At 56.6% G+C, this 21,256-nt stretch overlaps 1 protein-coding gene across 4 annotated transcripts in view; it reads right to left on the bottom strand.

The window, feature by feature from the left end:
• Window positions 1–21,256, bottom strand: part of CNTFR (ciliary neurotrophic factor receptor) — a 384,981-nt gene that overhangs the window by 119,102 nt on the left and 244,623 nt on the right. For all 4 annotated transcript variants that reach the window (XM_067530844.1, XM_067530842.1, XM_067530843.1 and 1 more), the window contains exon 4: window positions 9,698–9,928. In XM_067530844.1, the coding sequence (XP_067386945.1) occupies window positions 9,698–9,928 (231 nt within the window). The remainder of the gene's footprint in view (window positions 1–9,697; window positions 9,929–21,256) is intronic.

The following is a 21,256-nucleotide window of genomic DNA, read 5'->3' as shown; positions in this document are numbered from 1 at the left end:
ACGGCACGGCTCAGAGCTCTCGGCCTCCCTGGCACTCGCAGCTGCACCGTGTTTACAGCAGGAAGAAGGGATATTTTTATTGCTTCTGACATTGGCTGCCCCGGATTATCATATTGTACGCAGCAAGCCAAGTCAGCACCACTCTGCTGCAGCTGGGCAGCTCGTCTCGCCCGGCGAGGGAAGGGAAGGGAAGGAACGTGGCGGCGATAGCACGCCTGCGCGTGCAGAAGGGCAATTAGACCGGTTCAGTCAGCATTTGCAAAGCACCTTCTTCGCTCTCACACCCCTGGGCAAGGCCGAGCGAGTCCCACAGGGGAACAAGGCGGAGGGGGTCGCTCTTCGCCTTTGAACGTGTTTGTTTGCCTAATGCCATTAGGACTAATTGCATCGGGGAGGGCCGTTTGGTGTCATGTTTTGTTTCCTTTTAAAGGCTGGGATGTTCATTTGCATATCATTACCCAGCATGCCTTTCCCAGCCCTCGGCGCCGCCAGGGCCTGAAATCTGTGCACAGGCAGCGAGGCTCCTGGGTTGAGTTTTTGAGCCCCGGGTGAGCCAAAGCCCTCAGGACTTCGGTGGCCGAATTCTTGAGAGCTGGGTGTCCAGTAAGATGATCTGCATTTAGACTAATAAGACATCGTCATAATCTAATTGACCTAATTTGTAACACTGCCACCACTGTGAACTGCGGGTCACTCCTGCGTCTTACCGGTAGGGGATACTTTGCTGATGGACGAGGGTGGCACCGGCCATTAACCGTACAGTGATGCCATGCTGTTCTACCTTATAGGCACAGCTGGGTTAACCTCACCTGCAGGGATACATAAACCCTCTGCTAACAGCTCTGTGCTGACGGATACAGCAAGGAGCTAGCTAGTATGTGCACCTCTGTCCTCTAGTCCTCAAGGACGTCCCGTGAGGGGTTCTCGCACGGCTCGATCCTTTTCCCCATCCTAGTCACTATCTATAGGAAGCCGTTAAGAGACAAGGTGGGGGTGGGAGAGCCAGTGGCAGGCGGATGACACCTAACCCTGCATCCCTTCAACGTCACACAGACTGCACCAGCGTGCAGCTTCCCCGATTGCTAGCGGAAATCAGCGCCTGGATTGGCAACAGCCGGCTGATGCTGAAAGCCGGGAAGAGGGAATCTCTGTTTCCTGCGTAACGGTCCATGGAAGGTGTCTGCTCCTAGCTTGTGCAACCGGCCCCTTGAGGTTTCCCTTAGTCTCCACGCTGCACGTGGCTACCCAAACAACCATGGCGGGTACCGGTACTGCAGGCGAGTCTGCCAGAGTTAAAAGAGAACAGATTCCGAAGGATTCCCTCCGGCCACACACTGCTTGTGTAATGCCACCACCTTCCCGGCAGAAATTAGCCTGAGATACTTGCCCCAAAAAAGATGGAGAAAAATTGTTCTCTCTTGCCAGAGAGGGCAGAACAAGAGGTGACGGGTTCAAACTACAGCAGCTTTATATTGAATCTCAGGAAAAAAAGTTGGAGGAGTTGCCCTGTATGTAAGAGAGCACTATGACCACTCCGAGCTCCGGTATGAAACTGGAGGAAAGCCTGTGGCGCGTCTCTGGGTTAAGTTTAGAGGTGAGAGCAACCAGGGTGATGTCGTGGTGGGCGTCTGCTATAGACACCAGAGCAGGAGGAGGAGGTAGACGAGGCTTTCTTCAGACAACTCACGGAAGTTTCCAGATCACAGGGCCTGGTTCTCATGGGGCACTTCAATCACCCCGACATCTGCTGGGAGAGCAAGACAGCAGAGCACAAACAATCCAGGAAGCTTTTGGAGAGTGTTGGGGACAACTTCCCGGTGCAAGTGCTGGAGCAACCAACTAGGGGCCGTGCTTCTCTTGTCCTGCTGCTCACAAACAGGGAGGAATTGGTAGGGGAAGTAGAAGTGGGTGGCAACCTGGGCAGCAGTGACCATGAGATGGTCGAGTTCAGGATCCTGACAAAAGGAAGGGAGGAGAACAGCAGGATACGGACCCTGGACTTCAGAAAAGCGGACTTAGCCTCCCAGGGGATCCTGCCCATCAGCTCCCTGAGGGAGTCAAATACGAGGGGGAAAGAGGTCCAGGAGAGCTGCCTGCATTTTAAAGTAACCTTATTGAGGGCGCAGGAACAAACCATCCCGATGTGCAGAAAGAACAGCAAATATGGCAGGCGACCAGCCTGGCTTAACAGAGAAATCTTCGGGGAGCTTAAACTCAAAAAGGAAACTTACAAGAAGTGGAAGCTTGGTCAGATGACCAGGGAGGAGTATAAAAATACTGCTCGAGCGTGCAGGGGTGAAATCAGGAAGGACAAAGCACGTCCTAGGAGCCTCGGGAGAGCCGTGACCCCAGAGCGACTGTGCGCTCGGTTCGTCTCTGCAGCCGTACCCGCCGGGGCGGCCCTGCACTGCTGGGCGTCCTGTCCGTCCCTTGCCCCATTCCGGGAAATCCATGGAGGTCGCAGTATGGAAGCTGACCGTCCTGAACTCTGCTTCCCGGGGCCCGCCGCCCCTGTCTGCTGCTCCTCGCTCACAAGGGGAAGGATTTATTCTCCCTTGCCGAGACATGCTCAACCACCCCTTCCCACCCACCCCCAAAAACCGGTCAGTGCAGGGAACCCTCCGGACATGATAGTGCAAGAAAGCAGTCTGCGGCCAGGCGCCGAAGCCGGGACGGGGCGGCTCTCGTGAGCTGAGGGGGGCCCAATGAGCTATCTGCCCGTTCCCGACTTCTTACAGCCAAAACTGGTCTAAGGAGAGCCTGTCTGTGCATGCGTGGGGGGCAAGACGGGGGCTGAAGGGATCAGGAACAGGCTACAATCCTGGTCAAACCCTGCCCAGCTGTGAGCAGAGCTGTTCGGACGGGAAGCCCGTGGGAAAGGCTTTCCTTCACCGATGGGGAACTGCAGCCAAACATCACCACCACAGGAACCCCAGGCCCCCCAGCTCCCGGCGGGGGATCCCATCAGAGGCGCGAAGGCTCCGCTGAGCATCCCTTTCAACCCTCCTGGCGCACGGGCATGCCTGCTCGGGAAAAACTGGGCTGTCCCGGTCCCGGGGATACGGTGGCTCACCGAGCCGGCCGTCCAGGCCGGAAGGAGACGGGGCTGATGGTTGCAAGCCGTCAGGGCTTCACCCTCCTCTCCAGCAACCCTCCCCCACCCCACAGTGCCCCCCCGAGTCACTGGGCCATCGGGGGCAGCACTGATTCAGTGCACCCCCTAGTGAGACACCGCACGCCTGCCTGCGGTGCAGAGCCCCCACCAGCTCGCCGCTGGGACTCCAGGGTCAGAACTGACCCTGAGGGGAGAGTGCGCCCCGCCGCTGCCCCCCCACCGGCCCAGCAGCACAGTGCCCCCCAATGCTGCCCCAGGGACAGCACTAATTTCAAGGGGGGGCTCTTACTACCCCCCATCAGGCCACCCACAAGTGCCTACCCCTGCTACCCAGCCCCAGGGGAGAGACATGCAGCCCCCCAGGACAGGCCTGGCCTCTCTCTTCCCCACAGCCCTGGCCCCGCCGCCTGCGGCCCCCAGCCTCTGCTGTTGGACACCCCGCTGGCTACCAAGTGGGCAGCCGGGGGGCAGTCTGGTCCTGCAGCCCCCCCCAGCCTTAGGGTCGCCACCTTGCCCTCAACTCCATAGCCCCTGCCCCCTTCTCTGCCCCCATTTGGCACCCGCCAGCCGGTTCCGGCCGCCCATCGGTGCGCAGCACCATTGGTCTGCAGCGCAGGTGCTGCCCCATGTCTGGGCAGGCCGGGCAGGGTGGTGTATGATCACGCGACCGACAAACCCCGGGACTTTTTGCGTCCCGGGAAGATTTGCGGGTTTCTCGTGGCAGCGACCTGGGAAACGGGTCGATCCTGGGAACACCGGGGCGGACGGCAACCCTAGTACTGAGTCGCTGGCCTGCCTCGCCATAGCACAGCCCCCCCCCCCATGCTGCACAGGGGTGCTAGGCCTAGCACGGACACCGAAGAGCCGACCGCACCCCTCCCACCAGCTGCCCACCGGCATAGCTGCTAGGTCGGGGCCCTGCTCTGTCCCCGCTAGCTGAGTGAAGGATACATTTCCCTGCCCGGCCAGCTGTAACCAGCAGCACCCCATCTCCTTGGGGTGACCAGACATCCCGATATTTGGGGCTTTGTCTTATATACGCAACTATACACTCCCCCACCCCCCCCGAAAAAGTGTCCCGGTTTTTCACACTTTGCTCTCTGGTCACCCTAGGCGGCGGTAAAGAATCCAAGGGATCTGGCCTGGGGAAGGGGGTTTGGTGGTTTTCTGGAGATGTTTTTCTCTCTCTTTTTCATCTCTTTCTTTTTTTTTTTTTTTTTTAAGGAAAGGGGAGGGGGGAGCCCAAACCCAACCCGCAGCTGGAGCCCAGCTGAGGAGCAAAGCAACTTCTAAGGCAGAGGAACAGGGGGTTGTTATTATTTATTAGCGGCTAATGCTTGATCGCCCGCTAATCAGGCCAGAGAACACAAACGCAAGCCATCCCGGGCCCCGCTCACATGTGGTTTTTGTTGCTTTGCCTGTCTTCCCCTATCCTCTCCGGTTTGGGTTTGTTTGTTTTTCTGTTAATTTGGTTGTTTTTCCATGTCGTTTTCCGTCAAACCGCATGTTTTTTCCCTTCCTCTCGCCAGCCGTTTAGTGACAGGCAGCAGGAGAAGGAGTCGAGCACGGAGCCCGTCGCTCCGACTCGGGTGGGTGGCCGGCTGCCAGCGCCGGCACTCTGCAGCGTCCGCCGCACCGTATTGCATTACACGCCCAGGCCAGCGTTCACCTGCGCCGCAGGCAATTAGGGACACATGGTAACGAACGGCGCTGGCTGCCTCGCCCTCGACAGATCTGCTATCAAAGAGCCGTCGTGCTTTTCAACTCGCTTCTAAAGCAACGGATTCCTCCGGGCCGGCTGCTGCGCCACGCCACGGCGCAGGCTGCGTCTGGCTCCCGCGCTCGCAGCACACTCGCCCGCCATGTGGATTTCCTCTCCAGCTTCCCTCCACCCTCTCTGCTCCTCTCCCAGCTCCAGGAGAGCGGGCCACCTGGGATCTAGCGTTAGCTTCACCCGCACTCCCGAATGCATCAGGCTTCGAAAGCGCTCCCGCGGGAACACCAGCGCAAGCTGGCCTGGCTGGAATGCATGGTGGGTGACCAAGATCTTGGCTCCTAGGGGCTGATCTTGGCTGAGGGGGCGTTACTAGACACAAGCTAGCTAGCTGCGATGGAGAAATCGGTTCCATCCACAGTACGGATGACCGAGGGTCTCCTTTCCTGGGATCCATGGCCATTAACTCAAGTCCCCCTTCCATGTCGCCTGTGAGGCCTGCCTGATCCCACGCGCACAGACACCTCGCTCCTCCTTTTGGCCGGCCCTCTGCTTCTCACTCTCTTCTCCTCTTGGGCCTGCTAAAATTATTTTTATAAGAGACTATAAAAAAGAGAGCCATGTGCCAAAGCTCCAGAGCACGTTATTTCCTAACATCTTTGTTAGAGCCACTCCCCCACCCTCGGGCCGTGCAGCGAAGCCGTTGCCTAACTCGGAGCATGAGCCCTGCAGGCCGGCCGGGAGCTTGTCTCCTAGCATCGGCCTGTGAAGACTCAACTCCCCTGTGGCATGCTGGGTTCCACCCCCTTCCTGGTCCCGCACGGCCAGTCGCACAGAGGGGCGCTGTGCAGAAGAGAATCCCCTGGGTTGAAAGTCCCATAACCTCCCAGTCTGCCAGCGTGCCACGGCCAGCCCGACTCCCCTGTGCGGTGGGACACCACAGTCCAAGTGTCCTGACTCCACCGTTTTACGCTGCCGCCTTGGTGCAAATGGGAATCGCTCCACCGAAGTCAACAGAATCGCGCTTGGCTGTAGCGAGGCTCAACTACATGAGGGCAGCGAGCGCCTGGTTTGCAAGTGCCCGACCCTCCGGGCACACAGCTGCAGAGATGTAGCCTGAAACCATCAGCCCCCCCGGGTCCATCCGGTCCCGAACCTCATCTCTGACTGTGGCCAGCGCCAGGGCCTTCAGGAGGAGGAAGAAGAGATCCCACTCTGAACAATTCTAGAAAGATCTGCACTTCCCATGAGTTCTGAATGCACACCGGACCTTGCAAACACACCAGTCAGGCAGATTTAAAATCTGTGCCTTTGAAGTCCAGGGACTGTCTCCCTACAGGAAGTCCTGACCACGGCATCAGCCCACGAGAGGCGGGATTTCCTGTTTCGCAGAAAATGGCTCCACGTGGCCCGCTCAAAGGATCGGTCGTGGCTTTGAAGGACCAGCCAACGAAATGACAGGATAGTGAAGAGGTCTCAGCAGCGCCATATAATTGTGCCCGTCACCGGAATGGGAAATCCCTTGGCAGGATGAGGAGGGTCCGGTTGGCTGTAGTGGCTGAAATCCGGAAGCCTGGGCTGGGTTTGGATGATGGGGCGCACTGGCCTGGTGACCCTTTCCACCCTCCCTTCAAACCCTGCGCAGCTCAGAGTGGGGAAAGGTACGAGCACCGAGCCGTGGGACAATCCTTGTCACAGCCCCATAGAAATGGCACCGGTTCTGATCCCAGCTTCCATAGGGTGAACCCCAACCGGGAGCTAAGCCGGGATTTCATGCAGGGCTGGGGGAACCTCTGCAAGACCCCGCTGGCACGAATGCCTCTCGGGCCTGCAAAATCCTGGCTGGAAAATGGCTCTGAGCTGAGTGTGGTTCTTGTCTTCACCCCTGGGTGAAGGGAGCTGACGTGCCCCCCTGCGGCAGCTCGTCTCTGCGTGGAGGAGATAAATTCCCCGAGAAGAAGAGGCAGGCGAGTGGGCTGGGGGTGATGGGAGGGTGGGGGGCTCCCCGAGAGAAGTCAATTAAAATCCAGGCAATTCAGTTCATTACCAGAGAAGCAGCTCACGTGATTAGCTCCTTGCATACTTAATTACATTAGCGGCATCGGGCCTTCACGTATCTCTTTATCTCCTGTTCTCTCTGCTGGGCTCCTAGCCCCTGCAGTGCCCGAGCTCTCCCCAGCCTGCTGCAAGCGAGGGGAAGCTGGGAGCGGCTGAAATCCTGCGCTAATGGGAAACAGCAGGATCTCCGGGCTAAGCGCAAACAATTCCCCTGGGCCCCTAAGTGGATTGACGGGGATTATTATTAGTGAGGTGCTGAGCAGATGTAAGAGCCATTGCGAAGTCACGGCGATGCCACAGCTGGAAAGGAGCCTTCGGAGGCGACAAGCTGAGCCAGGCCCCCCTCCTCCTCCTGCCAGACCTGGTCCCCCCGTCCCCTCCCGCGTGCGGAGCTGTACGACTGCCTGATATGCAGCACGGCTCAGCTGCCCCCCAGCCCGGTCTCCCACCGGAAGGGTTCCTGGGGGGAGTCAGTGCCTCTCCCAGAGATAACCCTGCTCTGGGGCGGAGCAGCCTGGCGGGCGCACGGCCACACAGCACTGCGGTGCCACAATGTCACATGGGGACACCACGGAGCCAGAGGGCCCTGAATCGGAGGGGGCAGGATCTCCGCGCCCCTGGCAGCTGCCTGCACGAGAGCTACTCGCTTGACAGGGTTGCGCCCACTCCAGCCTCAGCCCCTTCATCAGCTCACCACCCAGCCCCTCCAGTCTGCCAGCCGCCACGGCGTCTCTGCCGCCTCCAGCCCCCTCCTGCCCTCCCGCTGCCGACTCGCCTGCAGACGCCCCCTCCTCCCCTTCTCCCCCAGCCCTGGCTCACCCCAGCAAACCACCTCTGGCTGCCCTGTTGCCCGGCACCTCTTCATCAGGTGCCGCCACCGTGGGGCCTTCTCCCACCGCTTCCCCTCACGCCGTCTGCCATGCTCCTCGCCGGCACCGAATCCTAGCAGATGAGGGATGGCAGGGGCCTCAGGAGGTCACCGAGTCCCACCCCCTGCTCAAAGCAGGACCAACCCCAACTAAACCATCCCAGCCAGGGCTCTGTCAAGCCGGGCCTTAAAAACCTCCATCCACGTGCCTCTGGCCTCACTGACTCGCTGGCTCAAAAGCACCATGATTTATTTGCTGCCTTTGATCCCTCCTCCCCCCCCCCCCCCCTCGTACCCAGCCTGATCTGGTCCCACCCTCTCCAGATAACATCGCGCTGACTTCCTACAGGAAAAGATCCATCGTGCCCTCCTGCCCCTCACCCACACCCCGTCCTCACCCCTGCCCATCACACCGCCCAAGGGTTCTCATCTGACCCGCCTCGCTCGCCCTTCCACTTCTCCCCAGCCCACCCTCGCCACTGAGCTCCCTTCACGCGTGGAAAAAGAGTCAATGGCCGTATCAGAAGACAGGCTTATGAGGGGCAGAGGTAACACAGCACCTGAATGCCGGCATTTCCCGACTTGCGCATCCCTCAATTCACAACCTGAATAATGTTCATTTAATATGCCTGCGGGGGGTGTAGATTAACATAACATCATCCCGCCGCAGCATTAAACTCCACTGATGGCATGCGACCGGGCCAGCCGCCTCCGATGCGCCTCCTCGTGGCGGAGGGTCACACTCCAGGCAGCCTGCCTCAGTTTCCCTTCTGGGGCTGTGCAAATAAAACTTCCCGGCCGGCTTTTTCTTGGTCAAAAATATCCCTCCTTGAGGACTGGGGTTATTAATATAAAATAAACTGCAGATAAAACTCAAAACCCCCAAACACTCCATTCATAAGTCCACAGAACCCAACATTTTGATTCCTCCTCCTGGGTTTCCTTGCCTGGGGCAACTCCCCTAGTCTCGGGGGCTTCCTGGCAGGAGCCTTTCTTCCCTCACTCTCTGCAGACTCTGCCACAGCTTCCCCTTCACTGCAAACACCTGCTGCCCTCTATAGGGAACCGCCTGAGTCAACCCAGGCTTGCCTCCTTCTTTGATGTGGGCTGGCTAGCCCCGGCCCTCCGGCCCTGGTCCCTGGCAGCTCCGGGATTGCTATCTGCCATTCATGGCTGGCTGCAGATCCCGTTCACGTCCGATCATCTGTGGCCCCTAATCAGAAATGCCCTGCTGGCCCCTTGGCTCGACATGAGACTGACCCACTGAAGTGACACAAGTGTCTAGAGAAAGGGCCCCCTACACACCCAAGCAGCTGGATGGCGAAAGCCCAGGGATCTCAGGCAATATCATCGCGGACCCACACATTCCATCCTGTGATATATACCGTTGCCACCGCCGTCCTGGACGCTGAGGCCTGGGAATCCTACAGCGCCTGCCCTGTGCAAACACACGCTGAGGGCAGAGACGACAATCCCGCATGGCCTCGGGCCAGCCACTCAGCTCAGACGGCCCCACTGCGGCGTGTGTTTTCTACCACCCTTGCTGCCATTGCCCCTGAGAGCTGAGCACCGTTTGCCAATTGCCGGGAGAATCTCTCCCTTCCCCCAGTCCCAGAACAGCTGATGTGATGCCATTATTCCCCGGGGCTGCACCATCATCTGGGGACGGACAGGGGAGTCTCACCGCGCACCTAGTCACCCGGGCATCAGTTAACATACTATGGGGGGGGGCCCAGGCTGTTGCCAGGCGTGGGGCGAGGAGACGCCAAGGGCAGCGTTATCGGGGATCAATCTGCCAGCGAGAGCTGGCCTCACAGTCGGGAATGGATCAGCACAGAGCTGAGACCAGGCGGGGGGGCCCGAAGGAGCCGCAGCACGACCATGCAGCTCTTGCAGTCTATCCCCGAGGCGGCGCCCGGCTCTCCCGCGAGCACGTACTCACCTCCCACTTTCAGGTAGGTCTGGTATTTGAGGTGCCACGAGGAGCCTTCGTAGCAGGCGTACTGGCCGCTGTGTGCGAGGTCGACGTTCCGCAGGACCAGGTGCGACCCGTTGAGATGAGCCTCGTCGATGTCGGTGCCGTTGGCCGTCCAGGTCACGGCGGCGTCCCAGTCCATCGCCCCGCACTGCATGGTCACGTCCGCCCCCAGCCGCTCGTACTGGACGTGGGTGTCTGAGGAGACAGAAGGAGGATCCCGAGGTGAGCTCTAAGCGAGCCGCACTCAGGTGCGTGGAAATGGTGGGCAGCAGAGAGAGAAAGACCCTGGAGCTACCCTGGAAGAAAGTCGGACAGTTAGTTACCCCCAGGGGTAGGCAGGAAAGGCAGCATGACTTGAACACAGCACCGGAGCCAGGACCGTATGAGTTCTAGTCCCAGCTCTGACACTGACTCACTGGACAGCTTTGGGCACCTCCTTTAAATCCTTCTAGAGACCTCAGCTTCCTCATCTGCGCTAGGCTGGCAACGACACCTTCCTGGCTACCCTTGGCAGTTGCTTGGAGATCTCTACGTGGAAGGGTTCCCGCTCAGGGCGAAGCCTGATCATCGCTAGCCTCGTTTACCACCGCGGGGGTTAACGAAGGCACAGAGAGCTCGCACGGCTCAGTGGGCTGGACGCTGACCTCAGGCCAGGCTCTCCATTGCTCAGTGGGACACTACCTCCCTACCTCCTAGCTGGGTGGGGCAGGTAATGAGTTCCCCCGGTTTGTAACCTGCTTTAACAATGCCAATGGCTCGGGCTTTTCCCCTGCAGATCTCAGGGCCCTTCCCACAGGAGGGACAGAGCCATCTTCCCCACGTCACACAAGGGAAGACAAGCCCACGGTCGCACAGGGAGTCTGGGGCCGAGTTGAGAAATGACCCCAGGAGTCCCGACACCCCCAGCCACCTCGGGCTCCAGCCACTGACACTACACACTAAGCATCATGCTTTTATGAACGGCCGGCTGCCTCTGTCCCAGCAACAGGGCCGACCCGTCCGACTGCCTGGTACTGCTCTGCTGGGGGACTGGTGCTCCCGGGGAGCAACGGGGATTGGGGGTGAGAGGTTGCTACCGGGTCGCTGGTCTCCGAACCCGCACAGAAAGCAGCGACCGGAAATGGCACGGCAATGGCCAGTGAGAATCCATCGACACAGGAGTGCAGGGTCCGAGGAGTCTAATTACAGGAAAGTGGAGTAGCCTAGAGAGGCCTATTGCCTCTCTGCTACCCATCAGCTAGTCCCCTTGGCTGGGGGGCCACGTCTCTAGTCCCTCTAGTTGGTCTCTCGTCTCTCCATAGATGTAAAACCCAAGGCTTCAAGGGGAGACAAACACAGGAGAGGCAAGACGGCAGGAGAGGGGACGGATTATTCTTTGCTGGCACTGGGACAGGCTAGTTACGAGTAGGAGGAACGCCCAGGCATTAGGACAGGGAAGATGATGATTACACGCCAGGAAAGATTCGTTCACTGTTGGTTAGCCTCTGGTTTCATGCGTTTGAGCTGGCTGGAAATATTCGGATGGAGCGTGCTTTCCACGTCCTTTGCCGATTCATCAGCCTTTAACCGTGGTGTGGAGGTGGTTTCTGTTTCAACACAGGAACCCAGGCAGCGCTTGAAACCCGCCTGCCAGGAGCCTGGTTCCCTGCCAGCTCACCCGCCCGGCTCCCCGGAACCCTGCCAGGTGGACTGGGACTCCAGTCTCCCCATGTGGATGGAGTCAGAGTCAGGTACCCCAAGGCTTCCAGGGTCTGTGCATCCTGCCATGAAACTAGGGATCCCAGGGCTTCCCGGGTCCACAGCTCCAGGACGGCAGTCATGCAAACCGCCTCCTTTCCCTTTCATGGACAATTTCAAAATGTTTCATTTTCGTTCCAAATCGGAATAAAACCGAACGCTGAAACATCGAAACCCTCCGTGAGACGAAACAAGCGTTCTCTGCCCAACTCTGCTCTGCGCGTCCGTGGAGGAGGAGGGATAACTTTCAGAATTAGATGGCAACAAAAACCATGGCTGTGCGGCGGCTCACTTAACTGAGCACGCAATCGGGTGTGCAAATCCATCAGTTTCTAACACCAGCAGCCAATTACGCCATGAGTTCAATTTGCACACGCAGTCATGATAACTGTCTGTGCAAAGTAGGGGCGCGGCTATGCAAATATTTTTGCAGCGTTTTGAAAACCAGGACCTGGACACAAGGAGTTTGGGTGAGGGCTGTGATGTGCTGACAGCGCGCTCAGCAGTGTACAGAATGTGAAGGAAGGCACAGCCCCTGCCTGGTGGATTGTACAGTCTAAAGAGATGGACAACACAAGTGCGCCGGGTGGCTCTGTGTTTGACAGTTCACCAAGGGACCCAGGCATTAAGAGTTCACCAGGAGACACTCAGAGGTTGAGTGTGCAGGCCAGTCCTGCTGCGGGAAGCTGAAGGGAGAGATGGTCTGTCTTGGTACCCTCCTCAGCCAGCTGTGCCAGGCACCACACACCCACCCTGGCCCGAGAGAAGCTGGGCTGACTGCAGAAGCTGAGCAGGAGATCTCTTCCTCTGGCAGCAGCCAGCAATGCTGCAGCCAATGCACCATTCAGCAGCAAGCGCAGAAGGGCTTGGAGGGAATCGCGACCCCCCTGCGGCCAGCGGCCTTGGAGCTTGCTTTTGTTTTAAGAGCGGGGCAGAAGCACCTGGGCAGGTGGACGGGGAAGCGGAACTCCCCAGGGCCTGACAGAATGGGCCTGCAAGAGCCCCTACCTGGGACCAGGCACAAGAGCAGCGTTCTGCTGCGAGCCAGGACTGCTCTCCGCTAGTGTGACGGCCGCCACCTTGGCCCACACACCAGATACTGAACCAAGGAGGTCGTCCAAGGCTAAAAGCACAAGTGGCCGAAGCTGGAGCTAAAGATTCAAGGCTGGCTAAGTCGGGCGGTTACTGACTTTCATCCTCCGACACAGAGGGGGACCAGTAACGCTCACTCCCCGCCAGAGGACATTAGCACAGACGTGTCAAGTCTCACTCACTGGGTGTGAGACTCACACGTTTGCACGCTGTCGCACGCTCACACACATTCCTAAGCTGATCTCATTCATCGTGAGTAAATATATAAAGACTGAAAATATTTTTACTCCGGCGCGGTAAGAGACAGCGATACATCCCCGGTGTCCGGATCGGGGCGTAGAGTTTGGAAAGCCGCTTTCCAAGCTTGTGTGCTGTGGTAGCCATGGAGGCTACAGGCCCGCCCTCTATGCACATGGGAAAGACGAGAGGATGCTACGCAGGGGGCGGTTTTGTGTGTGTGACAACTCAACAGTCAACAACAAAAAAAGAGTTTGTCCCAAAAACGAGCAGGACTTGATCGAAAATTTGCAGGTTCTGCAAAGTCCAGTTCCAATTTTAAACCACACTGGACAAATTCACGGCCCTTCATTGCCCCGGGAGCAGGCAAGAATTCCTTCTTTTCAAACGTACGCTGTGTCGCCAGGAGCTGTCCCTTGGCCATCAAGGAGAAAAAGATGTAACTCGTCATCCAGAAAGTGAAATACGCCACACAACTAGCGGAGCAGTGTCTTCACAGCCACGAATTCCTTTGGTACCTGGGGGGAGTCCCCTCACTGACAAAGTACGTCAAATACGTTTAATAATTATGATTACTGTTGTTATTCATTCCTTATTATGCATTTATTATGATTATTAACGCTCCTCAGGGCACTGGGGTTGCCCAGCAGTCATTTGTTGCCTGACCTTTGTTTTCGGTAGTACAGTAATTTATTCCTAGTATTGTGTCAGAAACTCGGCTTCAGAAATTGTTTATGAATTAATTTTTTATTGGGTCCAAGATTTTCTGTTTTCTGCACAGTTCTCGGCATGTCTTGATGAGGGTTAAATATTAATTAATTAATTTAGCTGATGCCTTTATCCAAGGCAACAGGATTATTAAAATTCAGTACACGATACATAGGCCCGGTCTACTCTGCTATCGGCGGGAGATATGCAGGTTACGTAATGTAGCTTGCGTATCTCCCATCGACTTACTTACGTTGCCATACCACGGTGTCCTCTCTGCGCTGCGTCGATGGGAGACGCCCTCCGGTTGATGCAGCCTTACACCTTTTGGGAGGGTGGATTAATGACGTTGACCGGAGAGCACGTCCAGGATCGATTGAGCAGGTCTCCATGACCCGCTCAATCCATCCCACCGCATCGATTCCCAAGTCCCGGCAGTGTAGACGTACTCATATATAAAGTTGCGCAGACACAACCTTGCCATCCTTATATCACATACAAAAAAGTCCACTCACTATTTGTATCGTATCAGCCACCCAATCAGGCAGCGGCAGAGGAGCCAGAAAAGAGAGCCGAAAACAGGGAGGGCAGTTTGAGTGGGAGTTTGGGGAGGGAGTATGTGGTGTTCTGGTATTGCTGGGGTGCTCGTTGGGGGTTGTTTTGGTGGGTTTGTTTTGTTTGTGTGTCTCACTGACAGGAAGTAGGGGAGAGGCTATGACAGATACAGAGGCGGCAGTGGTAGTCACTCAAGCAGTAGAAGAGACAATGAAGATGGCTGGATGTGGAAGCTGCGGGATGTACATGATCGTGGAGGGGGTACCTCAAAAGAGCTTCGTTTGTATGAGGTGTCGCCTCATAGAGCTGATGGAAGAGAAAATTTGAGGGATGGAGATGCAGGTGGAAACTCTGGTTGCGTTTAGAAGGGGTTAGAGCAGACGATGGAGCAAAGGAATGAGGAGACTGAAGGGAAAACCCAGACCTGCAGATGGAAGCAGGACCAACGAACTCGGAGGGGAGAATACTGGGTGAGGAAAGTGGCCAGTGGAAGCATGACTGCGAGAACCTGGCAGAGGAAAAGACGGGCTAGTGAAGGAGAAATTGAGCTGAGAAACTGGTTTGCGGAGCTGGAAAATGAAGAAGGGGCACAGCAGGTGGTTACTGAAGGCGGGAGGGCAAGGAAGAAGAGAAGAGCAGCTAGTCCTATGCAAAGAGTGGATGAGCCAATGGAGATAGCACCAAATAAGAGCCCCAGGAAGATACAGGAACGGTTGCAGAGGATTACAAAGGAGAATAGTAGACAAGATGACTTGCAGCCAGAAAGAACAGGGGATAGGCCGGAGAATCGCGCTGTTACCAGGAAAATGCAGGTCTATGTGACTGGGGACTCCCTGCTGAGAAGAACAGACAGGCCTGTAAACAGAGCTGATCCAGAGAACAGAAGGGTGTGCTGTCTGCTGGGTGCTCAGATACGGGATGAGGACCTGATTTTTTAGACAAAGGGAATACAGTGGATCTAATTTACCTAGATTTCAGTAAGGCATTTGATACGGTTCCACATGGGGAATTATTAGTGAAATTGGAAAAGATGGGGATTAATATGGACATTGAAAGGTGGATAAGGAACTGGTTAAAGGGGAGACTACAAGGGGTCGTGCTGAAAGGTGAACTGTCAGGCTGGAGGGAGGCTACTGGTGGAGTTTCTCAGGGATTGGTCTTGGGACCAATCTTATTTAACCTTTTCATTACTGACCTTGGCACAAAAAGTGGGAATGTGCTAATAGAGTTTGCGGATGACACAAAGTTGGGAGGTACTGCCAATACAGAGAAGGATCGGGATATCATACAGGAAGATCCGGATGACCTTGTAAACTGGAGTAATAGAAATAGGATGAAATGTATAGTGGAAAGTGCAAGGTCATGCATTTAGGGACCAATAACAAGAATTTTTGCTATAAGCTGGGGATGCATCAGTTGGAAGTGACAGAGGAGGAGAAGGACCTGGGTGTATTGGTTGATCACAGGATGACTATGGGCCACCAACGTGATGTGGCTGTGAAAAAAGCTAATTCCATCCTAGAATGCATGAGACGAGGTATTTCCAGTAGAGACAGGGAGGTGTTAGTACCGTTATACAAGGTGCTGCTGAGACCTCATCTGGAATAGTGTGTGCAGTTCTGGTCCCCCATGTTTAAGAAAGATGAATTCAAACTGGAACAGGTGCAGAGAAGGGCTACTAGGATGATCCATGGAATGAAAACCTGCCTTATGAGAGGAGACTCAAAGAGCTTGGCTTGTTTAGTCTAACCAAGGTTGAGGGGAGATATGATTGCTCTCCATAAATACATGAGAGGGATAAATACCAGGGTGGGAGAGGAGTTATTTAAGTTCAGCACCAATGTGGACACCAGAACTAATGGATATAAACTGGTCATCAGGAAGGTTAGACTCAAAATTAGACGCAGGTTTCTAACCATCAGAGGAGTGACGTTCTGGAGTAGCCTTCCCAGGGGAGCAGTGGGGGAGAAACACCTAGCTGGCTTCAAACCGAGCTTGAGAAGTTCATGGAGGGGATGGTCTGATGGGACAGCCTAGTTTGGCAATTAACTGATCTTTGACTGCTGGTGGTAGACATGCCAGTGGCCTGTGATGGGATGTTAGAAGGGCGGGTTCTGAGTTATTACAGAGAACTCTCTCTGGGTGTCTGTCTGGTGAGTCTTGCCCACATGCTCAGGGTTTAACTGATCACCATATTTGGGGTTGAGAAGGAATTTACCCCGGGGCAGATTGGCAAAAGCTCTGGGTTTTTTTCACCTTCATCTGCAGCATGGGACACGGGTCGCTTGCTGGTGGATTCTCTGTATCTTAAAGTTTTTAAACCATGATTCGAAGACTTTAATAACTCAGTCATTGGTTAAAGGTTTATTACAGGAGCGGGTGACTGAAGTTCTGTGGCCTACGTTGTGCAGGACGTCAGACTAGATGATCATATTGGTCCCTTCTGACCTTAGAGTCTATGAGTCATATTATTACACACATGGCTTTGCAAATCTGGTTATATGGGTTGGATTAAAAACCTGGATGAGAGACCCTGTCTTAAGCACTGACCTAAGACACCCCCGGAAAGTTTCACTCATTGGCCGAGAATCTCACTCTTTGGGGCTGTGAATCTGACTCTTAAGTACAGTCAATCTTTGGCTCTGTTAGCACCTCCTCCCCAAAAGGGGTGGAGGAGAAAAGGAAGACCCACCATCTGTGGGCAGGGACGGAGCTAAACAGACTCCCAGCCAATGTTTGCCCCACACACATGGTTTCTAATGCGCATGGCCGGAGGCGGCCCACGCCAGCATGCACAGAACCATCCCAGCGAGGATCAGCGCAGGACAGGGTAACGAGCAACCGATTCGAGGCAGGAGCAGCAGCAGCAGGCATTAAGCTGCCCTGCCCCACTCCAGGGGATGACCAAGACTTCAGGCCACAGAGCCACTGGAGTGACAGACCACGTGGGCGATTCTCTATAGCATTAAAGCCACCGGAACCAAATGGAGACCCGAGATGCTACCCCTGGCCCGATGGGTTTGTGAACACGTGAAGGAGCAGCTGAAAGCAGCTCTTAAGTGACAGACACTAGAGACCGGATGAGACGAAGCGGTTGGGGAGGCAGGGCCTGTTGGAAGGTGTTTGACCCATTGCCCCTGGCTCAGCTGGGGCTCCGACACTGAAATTACCGCTCTCCTTCTGAATGACTCTTGACCAGCTTCCGGGCCAGCCAAGGCAACACAACTAAAGCCGAGCAAACCAGGGCACTGCCCTGGCAAAGCAAAGTGCTGCGTAAGCGCAGGCAACAAGCCAGCCTGCACCCTGCAAATATCCCATCCCGGGTGCGCCAAACGTGGGGAATACTGGTCTGTGCCCGGAAATGCGGGGCTCGCAGCAAGCCAGGCGGCCCAGTGCAGAAGCATGTGCAGGGAATGCTGGGAAAAAATTGGTCGATTCAGTTCAGAGCCGCCCCCAGCAGCGGCATGAGCGCTGGGCCCGCTCACAGGTGCTCATCTAGCCCCACGTGGGTTTCAGACACACCGGAGAGGGCCAGGGGATGTGGATCGCAGGGCAGTGCCCTCATCTCTGCCCAACGGCCCGGCAGGGTTTGTATCACACCTGCCGTCTCCCAACCATGCAGGGGGCAGGGAAGGAAAGAGCCCATTTCACTCCCCTCTTGAGAAGAAAACCCCCAGCTCTGACAACCCTGCACTGGATAGCACATTGCAACCCTGAGCCCCATCTCCTGAGATGGGCAGGCCGCCTCCGCTGAGACTGTCTGAGCGGGCACCCACGGCGCCTCCACAGGGACGGAGGTACCCTGCCCAACGCCTGCACCACAAAGGGCAGGCAGAAAGCACCGTCCATCACCAATGCAGGAGGAGGTGGGCAGGAGGGCATGCCGCACCAGGAAAGCTAGATCTCGAAGAAGCTAAATGGGCCCACGTGCCAGGATCCTCCTCCCCCGTTCCTCCACTTCCATGCTCTGCTGCTCAGGAGACTCACAACCCCTCGTGTTCTCTGCCTGCCCGGTGCAAAACGCTCCCCCTGACAGCAGACGCACATTTCCGTGCCCCTGGCGCTTGGCTGGGTTTTGTGGCTGCTCACGGAACCCCCCAGGGGCCGGCTCCTGACAGCCCCACGGATGTGACCGGAGCTCGGCCAACACTCACCCACTGCAGATCCGGCCCGTGGGGCTCTCCCAGCTTGCCCAAGGGGCTTCTCCAAAAACAAGGCAGAAAAAAGAAGGGGAGATTTTTAGCATTCCTGGTGGAGGCGGCCGCTCTGGCCCATTGAATGGGGCTCATTGTGCCAGGCTCCCTCGTAAGCAAATTGCCAGCATTCATTCAGAAGGGCCCAGCCCCGTCCGGCTGTCACGGCAATTTACAGACTGACTTGATCCAACTGTTCTCGCGGCAGTCTGCACGCCCTTCCGCCCGCATACAAAGTGGATTTGCTCTTTGTGGATTCAAGGCTGGGGGGAGGCACGGTTCACAGACAGGCCTAGCCCCAGGTGGGTGCGCGGCAATACTGCTAATAGCACCTTCCTCATCTGTAGGTTTCAAAGCCCTTCACTTGAGATGGACCGGTATCGTTAGCCCCATTTTAGAGCTGGGGAAACTGAGGCATGGCACGGGTGACTGAGTCCCCCTGTAGGTGGCAGAGTGAGTCAAGGAGAGGACTGAGAACTGAATCCAAGTCGTGTGATTCACGGCCTTTTATCCCATCCACCGGACACGCATCTCGCTCCCGGCTGGGAGTGACCACCCACACATAATCACGTTTGGGGCAAGTTAGATCCCGTGGATCTATTCATGAATAGCACGTTTCGCACTCGCATCACGCCACGGGCGCGTAGAAAGCTTCACAAGCTGAGAACAGGACAGGGGCACAGAACCCCGGGACCTTCACGCTACCCTAGCCCAACAGCATCACACAAAAACAGCAACAGGCCCTCGGGGAGCTGGGGGAAAGGCTCCAGTAAGCACGAGGAGGCGACGGCTGTTGGGAGAAAGGCTGAGCTGATTAGTGCTGCAAACTCTGCAGGCTTCCCCTGCTCAGCTCTGCCGGAGCGCCGCAGTCGTGACTTGCGGGCCCACTGTTTTTTCAGTTCCGGGCTCCCCCCGCGGCTCTGCTGATGCACTGCAATCCTGACCTGCAGCCTCCCGCGGCTCGTCTGCTTCCGGACCCCTCTGGATAGAGTGCAAGGCACTCAGTCCTGGGTCCTCTCACGGCTCCGCCAGTGCCTTTCCACAATGGCTGGCAGCACTCCTTCTGCAGATGCACCGAGTCGTTTTACTCCTGGCCTGTCTCCCCACAACCCTTCCCCTACCCCTCAACCCTGGCTGGCCAGGAGCCCCATCCACACCAGCCATCACTGCCTCCAGACCAGAAATGAGGCCAAATGGTGCGTTGCCTTTTATGGTGCAGACAAAACATACACGAGGCCCAGGTTGTGCCTGGGACGGAGCGGGGGGATTGAATGATTGCTTTCAGTCCCTTCACTCCCTTCTGCCATACTTCGTTCCTACACGCCACCAGTTGCCAACAGAAACCTTCCCCGTGCAGGAGGAGGAATTTCATGCGGAGGGAGCCAGTTCCTCTAGGAGTGATTTCGAACTAAATACATCTTTGTAAGGAAACAGGCGTAATTGAGTGTCGTAGATGGAGCCAAAGATACGGCCCGTTCCAGGTTTAATTTGTTCATTAATGAAGAACTGCAGCCTTGTGAAGTGAAGCCTTGTTTTGTTTGCTGCACTTTGGTAAATCCCTGGAGTCGGCAGCTTTGCTCTCCTGACAAGGAAAAATAATTAACGAGAAACTTTAATTAAGAGATAACAGATGGGTGCTAAAGGACTTCCACTTAATCACTCCGAGATAGCCTGGAGCCCAAGTTTGGCTCCCTTCGGGGGAGCAGTAAATGATGCATTTCCCCCTCCTACGTGCTGTGGCATGTGCTCAGCGGGTTCGTTGGGCTAATCGCGGCTGGCAAGCATGCCGGGCTAGGCGTGCAAGCCCGTGAATCCGTGGGACTCAGACAGCTCTTCTCAAGAGGGATCAGAAATGTGGCTCCGAGTCCTTTCCCCAGTATAATCCAGATTGACCCCAGATGAGTCCCTTGTTCGTTTCCCAGAACAGCCATCAGGGTAGGTAGAGTGTGCAGGGGGTAGGTAAGCAGTGAGTGGATAGGAGGTGGGGGGTAGGTAAGGAGGAGGTGGGGGTTGTGTGGGGGTAAGTAGGGGTGTGCAGGAGGATAGTTAAGAAGGTTGGAGTGTGGGGAGGGTAGGTACATAGACAGGAATGTGGGGGGTATTAGGTAGATAGGGTTTGGGGGGTAGGTAAGGGTGTAGGTGGGTAAGTAAGTAGTCACGGCTGTGCGGGGAGGCAGGTAGGGGTACAGGGGGGAGGTGGGGCTGTGGAGGGATAGATAAGTAGGTCAGGTTTGTGGGGGGTAGGTAGGGGCGTGTGGGGGGTGTTAGGCAGGTGGGGTTGTGGGTGGGTAGGTAAGTAGGTTGGGTTTGTGGGGGGTGTTAAGCGGGTAGGGTTGGGGGGCAGGTGCACGGGTAAGGTTATGTGTGGGGGGGTCGGCGTGCAGTAGGCAGGGGTGTGCGCAGCAGCCCCTTTTCAGCCTGCTCCCCCCGCGCCCCACTCCCCTGGGTCAGAGGTGTGACTCCCGCCCGGCGCAAAGGCCTTTCCGCCCCCGCCCGGCTCTAGTTCCCGCGTGTGCGTCTGTGTGCCGTTGCCGTTGCTGTGTGCAGCGGAGGAAGCGAAGCCGCACAAGAGAGGCAGAGGAGGAAGGTGCCTCCTCGTCCCTTCTAGCGGTTCAGCGGGCAGCTGCGCAGGCATGTTCCAGCGACCCTAACGCAGCGTTTACGGGAATTGTCTTTACAGGAAGGGACGCGTCTGCAATCAGACCAATGTGCCGTTGTCACAAGAGACGAGCCAGTCCCCGGCCCCCATCGCGCTCTCCCCGGCTGTTACATAACGGCTTCGCTGCGGTGTCTAATCAGAGCGCTCAGCCGGGGAGGCTGACCGAGGGGACCGAGAAGGGGAGCCAGCGCTGAGCGACTCTGCTGCGTTCTGGTGCTCTACGAAGCGTATAGCGGATGAGCACCGCACCCAGCCTGACCCGACTCCGCCGGCTCTCCGATGTGCAGCTCCCACTCCACACCTGCCACGAAGAGCCGTGGCACAACCCGTGGCGCACCCGTG

Source organism: Emydura macquarii, unplaced genomic scaffold, assembly GCF_026122565.2.
Source record: "Emydura macquarii macquarii isolate MOO-44397 ecotype Brisbane River unplaced genomic scaffold, CSIRO-AGI_Emac_v2 contig_3114, whole genome shotgun sequence".
In the NCBI taxonomy this organism is placed as follows: domain Eukaryota; kingdom Metazoa; phylum Chordata; order Testudines; family Chelidae; genus Emydura; species Emydura macquarii.
The sequence above is the reverse complement of the archived record's forward strand: the minus strand, read 5'-3'. Positions and strand labels throughout refer to the sequence as shown.